Source organism: Corvus brachyrhynchos, unplaced genomic scaffold (genome assembly GCF_000691975.1).
Source record: "Corvus brachyrhynchos isolate BGI_N302 unplaced genomic scaffold, ASM69197v1 scaffold407, whole genome shotgun sequence".
Lineage (NCBI taxonomy): Eukaryota > Metazoa > Chordata > Aves > Passeriformes > Corvidae > Corvus > Corvus brachyrhynchos.
Genome location: NW_008239056.1, coordinates 1,488,844 through 1,498,896, shown reverse-complemented (window position 1 = coordinate 1,498,896; position 10,053 = coordinate 1,488,844). Strand labels below are relative to the sequence as shown.

At 40.2% G+C, this 10,053-nt stretch overlaps 1 protein-coding gene across 4 annotated transcripts in view; it reads right to left on the bottom strand.

Annotated features, from left to right (window-relative positions):
* CEP95 (centrosomal protein 95) overlaps positions 1-10,053 on the bottom strand; it is an 18,844-nt gene that overhangs the window by 2,485 nt on the left and 6,306 nt on the right. For 2 of the 4 annotated variants that reach the window (XR_001863593.1, XM_017739140.1), the window contains exons 7-21: positions 9,443-9,642; positions 8,971-9,040; positions 8,268-8,314; positions 7,039-7,160; positions 6,592-6,721; positions 6,298-6,412; positions 5,751-5,914; positions 5,380-5,472; positions 4,856-5,006; positions 3,599-3,759; positions 3,081-3,155; positions 2,451-2,603; positions 1,323-1,469; positions 1,162-1,233; positions 906-1,089 (exon numbers count right to left, since the gene is read on the bottom strand). Coding sequence is in view for 3 of the 4 variants with exons in the window: in XM_017739140.1 (XP_017594629.1) it covers positions 913-1,089; positions 1,162-1,233; positions 1,323-1,469; positions 2,451-2,603; positions 3,081-3,155; positions 3,599-3,759; positions 4,856-5,006; positions 5,380-5,472; positions 5,751-5,914; positions 6,298-6,412; positions 6,592-6,721; positions 7,039-7,160; positions 8,268-8,314; positions 8,971-9,040; positions 9,443-9,642 (1,877 nt within the window). In the remaining variant the exon portion in view is untranslated. Of the gene's footprint in view, positions 1-693; positions 1,090-1,161; positions 1,234-1,322; positions 1,470-2,450; positions 2,604-3,080; positions 3,156-3,598; positions 3,760-4,855; positions 5,007-5,379; positions 5,473-5,750; positions 5,915-6,297; positions 6,413-6,591; positions 6,722-7,038; positions 7,161-8,267; positions 8,315-8,970; positions 9,041-9,442; positions 9,643-10,053 lie in introns of those variants that run through there. The other 2 variants (XM_017739139.1, XM_017739141.1) reach the window with 1 other exon arrangement.

Here is a 10,053-nt window from a genome sequence, read left to right as displayed (position 1 = left end):
CTACAGCAGGTGTAGTGCCTGCTGTCAGCTCCTGCTCTGCCTGGAATCAGACCTTACAATCTGAAGTAAGGTAAAAACTGACTGGTGAAATATTTAATTGTTCTTTAATTCTGGTTCTGTCAGTGTGAAGATGGAGTAATCAGGCTGCACTTGTGAGTGTGGCCCTGAAGAAGATTAGGAATGCTGTCCACAGCTCCTTCCCAGAGGGTTCACCTCTTGCAGAAGCTCATCATGTGCTGCTTTAGAAGAACCTTCATTGTGTTCTAATTTCAAACTACTTTTCCCAATGCATTTGTAGCATAGAAATAGTATTTTATATGCCTTTATATTTTGTCAAGCCAGCAACACCAACACTGCAAACACAACTGAACTGAAGGAGGAGTGAAGTAAGTAGTCTTCCCTTGCTTAATGTTTTAAATTCCCAGTTATTTATGTCAGGTTTATTACAGGCATTCTCTAACTTGGCCTTTCACAGGAAACCTGAACCTCTAATGTTCTTTTAAAGATCTTCTTGTGCTTTGTGTGCTTTCCAATCCGTGATTTCTGGCTAATGGTGTTAGATGGGCTTAGCATCAACAGCCCCAGCACAGATGCAGCGGAGCCTCAGCATCCAACTCTTCCACCAGGATAACTTCACTAAAGCCCTCTGACTTCATCCCAACTTCCTCTGAGTAGAGCCCAACATTATCCCAGCCTTGCTAGGAAGGTAAAAAGTAGTTCAGAAACTTCATTGGTAATCATAAAAGTGCTGTGGAGATCCCAGATCCCAGCAGGTACACCCCTGACAGGTCAAAATGACAGAACAGATATCTTAGAGAGAAAAACAGCCTCACACCATCTTCCCATTATAGCAGCTCTCAAAGACTCTGATCATCTTAGCCAGGGAGGACTGCAGTGACATTTACCCAAGTCTTAGAAGAAATGGCTTTGGCTGTACTGGAAAGAAGCCATCTGAAGTCTGGTTCTCAGTCTGTCTGCTTCTAGTTCTTGAAAAAAGGTGTCATCATCATTGTGTATGATTGCTGCTTGCAGTTGCTGTATTTCCTTTTCCATCTTTGATCTCAGTTGTTTTCTTGTTTTCTGCAGCATCTAAAGAAAATACTGACATTAGCCACAGCATGTAAAAAGAAAAGGCAGTTGGACAAAACTAAGAATACTTACTTGTGCTTGTGCTTTCTCTCTGGTTTGGATTTCTTGGAATTCTTGAGATACAGCTTCTGCTAGCATGGAAAACTAAGCATAACACATGTGTGAGTTGAACTAATTAAAGAAAGACCTCTAAGTGGAAAAATATGATCTGTCTGATCCAGATGAAGCTTTACCTGATCTTTGTAGTAGTTCTCCAGAGACTCCAGCTCATTCTGGTGCTCTCTCCATTGCTCATCACGCTTCTCTTGAGCATATACTCTCAGGTCCTTCAGTCTTTGCTTCTGAATTTCTAAGCCTTCTTCAAATAAGTTTTTAAATATCTGCCAGCAATTAAAAAAAACAAACCTGAAACTTTCCCAGGAACTTGTAAGTATACACTTACATTTTTCAGCTGCTTTATCTCCTGATGGAATGGTGTTTACATGAGGATAGGCCATAGCCCATGAAAAAGTACAATTATGTACCTAGAAATGGTGGTGCAGATACAGCTGAGCTGGATTTGTACTACTCATTTAGCTGAAATTCTGATAGATAAAATAATTTTTCATGTCAGTTTAGTCAGATGACCCAACTGTGCAAGCCAGGACCTTTGAACATGCACTGTGATTTACAACCCACCCTATACTCTGACTTCAGGACATTCATCCAGGTTTCCAGCAGCAGGAACTCCAGCCCGGACTCAGGCTTTCCCTTCCTCCACCAGAACACTTACCAGCTGTAAGCTCACATCTTGAGGCAAACAGTTCTCAAATCACTAACAGTGGATTATGCAGTAAACTTCTAATCTTTTACTTCGAAAGGTGACAATTGTGTATCTGCTCTTGTGGGGCCTAGTAACTCTCCTTGCTTTCCGTCACTCTGATGTTCAGCCCTAATTAGATCGTATCTGTCACAAAGTCCACTTTGTTTAACAAAGCTGCCTGTTTGATCAGTTCCCTTAACTGAAGATTTAGATTGTTTTCTTTGGATGGTGACTATAGGAACAACTTCGTAATCCTAATGTTTCTGAAAACTCATTTCCCCAATTTCTCAAGTTACCAGCCCTGTTTTTCCACACTGATACTTCATCCTTTCTCCTCCTAGCCCCATAAATCATCCTTTCTTTCACAGTGGTTTGCCCTGCACTGTATCCATATTTCCAGAGAAGGAACCATTTCATCTGTGGCCTTGACTGATCAACCACTTCCTCCTCACTCTGAGCTCTGGTCACTGCACTTGCAGCATTGAACTACCAGACCTCAGCACTGGGGTCCAGACAGGAAAGAATTGCACACTTGCAGAGCAAGACCCCTTGTCTTCACCTTTGCCTCCCGTGTCCTCTCCCGCATCATCTTGGCACGGAGCTGGACCCTGTAGTCCTCGTAGTATTTCCTGGCCCGGGCCACCTGCTGCCGCCTCTCTGTCACCTTGTTCTGAGCCCATTTCTGGCGGTAGATGCGCTGCTTGATTTCTTGCTAAAGGGAGAGCAGGAGCTGTCAGACCACCAAACTGCCAACAGATACTCCTGCAAGCAAAGCTTTGTTAATCATTGCTAATTAGGGTCCTTTACTGAGGACCTTCTCCACATTCCAGTTTTACACTGCAGCTATGGTTTAAAGCTTTAGTCACCACTGATGTAGCAAAGTAGTGTCACTATAGAATTAAGGAGTCAGCACTGTTCTGGGAGCTGCAACACAACCTCAGGTTTCTCCTCCTTGCACGTTTTTAGAACTTGTTTTACCTTTTAAAGCAACAATGCAGGGTAATAATAATATTCCATTCCCATGACCCTACCACAAACAGATTATGTGGCATTTTGAGACAACAGCTACTCAAAAAGCATGAAGTTGTCATAAGACAAAAAGCCACTTTCATGATCTGGGAATATGCATTCTAGATAGCTCAATGTGAAATCTTTGCATTATGGAACAAACAGTCTTCAAAGAACATACCAGTCTCTTGCTGTGATCTTGATCTCTCTTAATAATTGCAGTAAGCAGCTCATGTTTCTTCAAGACTTGTTCAACCTGGAGGTTTAAAGAAAATGTTAATTACTTGCATTATTCTGCAGGACAAGCTGTCCTTTGCAGCAGGTTTAAATATTGCTCCTCTGCTATGTTTTGGGTTTTGTGTTGAGAGTTGCCTTGTATAAGTTAATCAACTTTTGCATCTCATAACTCACTTTTAAACTAAAAGACTGTTCAGAACTAGCAGTGGAAACTACAAAATGCTTTTAAAAAAGCAATAGCAACCCTAGGCAGTACTCAAAAAAAACCAGTATGAAAGAAGGACCACAGTATTTAAGTGGCTGATGAAAAGTTGAACCTATGTATGTAAATCTGTACATCCCTATTTAGCCAAGCTCCCAGAACATCCTTCCACACTGTGCTGTGGGTGTGCAGGTGCCCTGTCTGTGCTGTTGATGTGGTGTCAGGGTATCTCTGCTGCCACTCAGCAGAGATTCACTCACTTCATTCTGGAGTTTTGATCTAGGTCTGCCAGAAAGCACCTTAAGGTGCAGAGTGTGTGCAAGCTGCCGCTGCCACATTTTATTCAGAGTACAGGGTGAAATGTGCAGGTGGGGAAACTCCTCCAGAAGCTGCAACAGGAGGTCGTTGTCTCTTATTGTCACTGTAAGATAAAGACAGAGGTAAGCAATAAATTCCTGGAGAATACATTTCGTTGTAAATTCATGCAGACAGTGTCAGCCTAAGTCCAGAAATATTTTACTTTAAACACTGTATAAAATTACCATGCTGCTGTTACCATGTCAAGCTAAGCCCAGAAGGATATAACATCATCCTACCAGCACAGCAGCAGAGAAAGCAATCCCAATCTTCTATTGTTTTCTCTGAAGAATTGAGCTGTAAAGCTCAGGTGTCATTTCACTACCACTACCACATCCAACTAAGACAGGTATCACCTTCTTTCTTTTTGTGGTTCTGACCATCACTGATCAGTGATTGTTTTCTCTCTCTGGTTGCAGCAACTTAAAATAAAGCCAGCACAGCAGTGGCAATGACAGATCCAGGTCAAGTAAACAGGTGCAAAATAAACTTTCCCAGTACATCTCTGATCTTTCTGGCAGGAAGAGATGATAGGGAGATGAAGCAAAAGGGTATTTACCAAGTATATGGCCTTCAAAAACTGAAAAAAAAAATAAGGCAGTGTAGCTGAGCAACATCCAGGTATATAAGGGATTATCTGGTGATCTTATCCATAGGCATGCACAGTGCTGATTACCAAAACTGGGCCTAGGATTTGCAGCTTGGCTTTCTTGAAGCATCACTTGCTCAGCAGAAGCAGTGGCAGCATTAACACCACAGTGGCAGAGTCCTGACAAATCCTGCTCTGTTACCTGTACATGGCTCACCTCAAGCCACAGGCCCAATTTTACATCTGATATATGCTCAGAAAAATAACAAATCGAGAGCTCAGTCTGTAGTGGAATAAGCACAGGAGTAGCAGCAACGGAAAGAAACTCTGAAAATAATCCAAAGGATTTTAAGGAAGTAGCAAATGGGTCACAATTTGATTGTGCACCGATGGTTTACATTTACTTAAAGCATTACCTTCCCTAACAAAAATCCAGACATATAGAGGTCAGAAGAAGGGAAAATGCTACAGCTGACTGGTATATGTTGGACTGGTGCCTTTATTCTTGGAGTTCAACACGCGCTTTCAAAAGATGCCAGTTTTCCACCAAGTATAGTTTTGCAGTTCTTACTTGGAGCTGCTTGCTTTGGCTTCATGATCCCTCGTTTTGGAATCCACTGGCTGTATTTGGGATACTGAGGTGTGGTTTTTCTAGAATAAACTTTCACTGGCTGAGACATTTTTGGAGGTTCTTGAAAGATGTTTTCTTTATACTCTTGTTCCTTAGGAGCAGATGTAAAACAGATGGAGAACAGGTATGAGAAGGGAGACTGATAGAACACAGTTTGGCTATCAGAACTTAAATGTCTTTCAGACTTTAGCATGAGAACTTGGACATATTGCATAAGCCCAGAGTTTACAAAATACAGGTCAGGGTTCAAATAAAGGTTAAATCTCATTATTGCATAACCTCAGCTCTTCTGCAGCACTTAACATTAGTAAGTTACTACTTCAGTTGTACAGTGTTGTAACTATGACACTGGCAGTCAAGGAGGTCTTGTACCCAAAAGTGTCTGGACAGACCATCTAGACAAATTTAAAAAGAAAAAAAAAAAATCAAAACACAACCAGCAATCCCCACAGTGTATCACCTACCACTTCCTTGGCAGCTTCTCTGAGCTTGGAAAGTATACACCTCTCCCTCGCTTCATAAATTCTTAGCTCATTTTCATAAGCTTTAGTGACCAGCTAGAAAACAAAAATAAAAGGACTTGTCAGAGGAAATAATCAGTCCATACAGCCACCTTGTTAACTTGTTTGCTGCATGGGTCAAAGTAGCTTCTTCCACTTTAAGTTCTTTTTTTGCAAAATTTAGGGTTTAAGTTTTTTCCTCATCAGGCTACAGATGAAACAGCATATGATTACTAAAGGAGACCAGATACCCCCATTAAGTAAAAGTGTTCTGTTTTCATGGTTTTAGTATAACTATTAGTAAGAATTACCACAGGGTCTAATCTAAAAATTACCTTTGTTTTTCTTGTTCTTTCATCCCTTTCTTTCTGCAGCTGGCTGCGTATTGTCTTTATTTGGCCTGTTCCACTACCATGAAGTTCATGTTCCTGATGCTGAGATGTGGGTGAGGCTGGAGAGAGGGATCGTGGCCTGCCTGAGTACCTTGGATGTGATGTATCTGTAGCGAAAGGTCATTCACTGAGTATCTAATTTGGGACAAAAAAACCCCAGTGACATGTATTGTGACTAGGCCCTCATTTCAGAACCACAGTCCTGTGAGCTTGTATTCTGTCCCTCCCCCCACTTTCTATACATTTTTTACTGCAGCTGTGTTTCCCTTGTATTTTTTTGCAAAGTTTTACCACCGTTTTTTAAGTGTTAAACAGAAACTTGGTTGCAACCCTGTTACTGTAGCTCAGGTTTGGATCAAAGACAACACAGAAGTGAACTAGCAATATAAAACTTAGTAACTAACTGTAAATCAGTGTAGCAGCTTTACATGAAAAGGTTTCTTTTATATTCTTTTCCATCCCAATACTTAACTGACACGAGGATTGTTACCTCTCTTGGCTGCCCTTCGGCCATAGTCCATGACATTGTCACTGTGCTGTGACAGGCTGTCCTCATCTGTCAGCTCCTCTTCTCTCATGTGCTCACCCAAAGCTCTCTTCAACATCTATGGGATAGATTTTTTTGTGGGGGTCATGTTCAACAGACAGTTCTGAAGTTTGAATGAAGTAAAGCCACGTGTTAGTTGCAGATTTCCTATTCATCCATATTACACTGACATTCTTCTTCTCTCCACTGTCATTACTAAAGCTGGATTGCTCAGCTCAACAAGAGATTTTTACTTACTAAATCTAGTTCATTTAGTCTGTGAGACAGATTTTCTGATGCTTCATGAAACTCTTGCTCAGGCACCTTCTCCTTTGTTGTTCTGTGGGAAAGTGAATCTTCAAGCAAATCTGCGGTGGAATTTTCGTATCTGTTGAAGCAGAAAACAGACAGATATCCTTTCTATTCCAAAAACTTGAAGATGAGCATTATCTCCCACAATTCCAGTTCACTTTTTGCCTAAGCATGTTTTTATAGGATTAAGTAAAGCAGAATGTGTAAACGCCTATAACCATATTTAACAAAATGAATAAATGTCAGGAGAAACAGGAAATCTTTCTGTTAGAATTAGTATTTCACTGCCACACAGCCAAGGAAGGAAAGATCTTATTTAAAAAGGGAAGTGGGGCTGGCTGGCCGTGGAAATGAAAGTACCAGTGTGGTTCAGTACCAAAAATCTGAACTTGCCTTGGTGTTCTAGGCTGGTACTGAGATTCAGGTCTTGGAGTCTGTGTTACTTGTTCAGCACATAGTGAAAGCTTTTTCTCAAAAGAGGAGGCAGATATAGAAGACTCATATACCAGAGGCACCTAGGAAAATGATTAAATGAAGATTTTATAGATCATGTGAGTAGATGTTGTAACAGAACCATCTCAAACCCTGTGAGTATAGATACGTAAAAACAGGCTCCTGACTGCAGATAGTGTGCTTTAGAGAATTAATGTTTAAAGAAATGGACTAGCAAAGTATGGAAGATCAGTTCACAGCTAAACCATTGAACCAGAACAGGGTCTAAGTTAAAGTAATGAGTATCTCCACATTCCACCTCTTCAGTCTGCGACTGATGCCAGGTAGTAGAAATAAGCTGAACTTCCCTTAGTACAGACTGAGCTGCAGCTCACAGTGAGCCAAAAGAGAACACTCATATCCTTGTGCCATTTAGCTGGTTTACTACTGCCTGGTAACTTCTCTGTTCAAACTGGAGTAACTTGGGCTTGGCACAGACGTACTGGGAAATGCACCAATGGAAAATGAGTTTCAAACAGAGACAATGTAGAAGTAAAAGCTGTTGAAACTATTGGAATAAGCAAAGTCTGTGAGAACCTCTTGTGGCCGCAGAAGGCAAAAATAGCATTTCCAGAGAAACTTCCTTTACAGACACATTTCTATGGGGACAGAATGGTATCTGCTGATCAGTTTGTGGGTTTTGCATTATTCAGTTTTTGAAAAGCAAAGGACAATGCAAGAAAATAAAATGAAAGAATATAATAAGCATTCAGGGATCTTTAAAAAGGAGTAAATATAAGTTTTATTGGCCAAAACCCCCAAAATTCTTACTAATTTAGGATGCTGATACACTTCAGAGAAAAAAATGTGACTATACTCCTGTGCTTTGTACATTTTTGATTAAAAAGCAAGATAACCAGTAAACTGGTTGGTTGTGATAAACAGAACTCTGTGGGTGCTGGCTCTGTACATTTTGGAGCAAACAACTCCAGGAAGAACTAAGAACCGACATGACTCACAGGCTGCACATAATCACAGTCTAACAACACTACATCACTGATTGTATATTGAGGAAAGCAAGTCCAAAGCAGGTTTGAAATAAGCCCAGAAGTGCCACAAGACAACAGACAAATTAAGCAGAAATCAAAAAATATTGATTGAAATTCCAAAAATTTAGATGAAACACGTACCTTTGTCACATTGTCCTCAGCATCATCTGATCCCACCATTTCTCCCACTGCAGAAGCAGATGACAGGTAAGTGTGAGTTAATGGCACTGTGCCTACTAATGTGGGCTACAAGTAAAAAAAGATATGAGCCATGGCCTGTGGATCCAAATTACTGAGAGAATAGAATGACCAAGCAACTTTGGTTACCCAGTTGTGACATTCATTTTGGTAATTTCTCCAGTCTTCAATGTTCAGTGTCATGGGAATGCTGTGGAAACTAAAAAAGGTAAGGAGTGTTTCCAAGGCAACAGAGAAAATGAATACTGAAAAAAATAGCCTCTAAACCTTTCTACAACAGCAGTTAATGGTTTTTTCTTCGAATTGAAAGTGGCTTGGTTGGCCCATGTTTCTCTGCTCAGAATAAGCTCAGCCATGGGACTTATCTGCTGGAAGAGACTTCTGTAGTATAGGTCCATCTTAAGGGGATTAACTAAGAAAGGAGTTGAACTGGGGACATGGATTACTTTTTTCCAGTACAGGGAACAGATTAAAAGTAACCTATTTTTGTTTCTCTGTAAAGCAGAGATAGAAATATGAACTTGTGGCTGAATGTAAAAAAATGCACTAACAGATTCAAAACAATGTTTCTTGTGGTGCCAGTAAAAATAAATGCAACATTATAACACTTAAGAGTTACCCTATAGGATGCAAAATTTTCTCTCACCAGGAATCTTTCTTGACAGAGGAAGACTATCAGAAACATCTTCAAATTTTTTGCTAGGTGACTTTTCAATCTGAAATAAAAAGCAAGATGTGTTCTATAAATTCACAGGAGAGTGCTGACAGGAAGGTCATACATTAGGTTTGTCTGCAAATGGAAATCAATGCTGATTTTATAGATAAAAATCACTATAATTATTTTGTTGACTATACTATAAACTGTGCAGTTGCATTGACTGTGGAGATGTGTATGTATATATGTAAGAAATAAACACACCCCTCAAACTAAATTTCTCTCAGGACACTTAGTGAAGAACGAATACACAATCCAAAATTCCTGGAACTGAGATGAACTCTGACACATTCAGAAGTGTTCTTCAGGGACCAGCTACTCCCATTCTGCAAGTAAACTAGGAGGTTTTAAAATGAAAGCAGTATTGGTTACTAAAAGAAAATTAAATAATCAAATTCCTTACAGTAGGAATGTTCACTGCTTGACTGCAAGCCAAAGCTGCTGCCTGTCTGTCTGAGCTGTGGCAATCTCTCCATCCTGGATCCGAGGGCTGGAAGGGGGGCAGCAGAAGAACTGCTTGCTGAATAGGCTCCCCCAGTTTTGTATCACTGACACTCAAACTCCCTTTGTGAAGTTCACCAGCATGAACAGACTCCATCCATCCTGAAGAGGCAAATACAAAGAACTTGAAGTGTTACCTGGGAAAGCAGAACATGTTTTGTACATTGTCTGTACATAATAAAGGGAAGTGTCTCAATATCTAATGTGAGCTGCCACCTTTGTTGGATTGCATAGGACAGTGCTGTAACATTTTTATGCCTTAAGAACATGATTTGAGGATCTTCCACAAGGACTTTTTAGTGTTTTGAACCACAAAAAAAAAGAATACAAACCACAATTAAAAACAGCCTAGCTGAAGCCAAATCCTAGCTAAGCAGAAATACCCCAGATAATGAAAGTTTGCCTATTCTATTTTATATACTAAAATATCGTATTTCTGAAAAGAATTTATTTTAAAACACTAAAGTGTTTCCATTCATGACTAAAGCTCTCCTACACACTACCCTAGTTCCC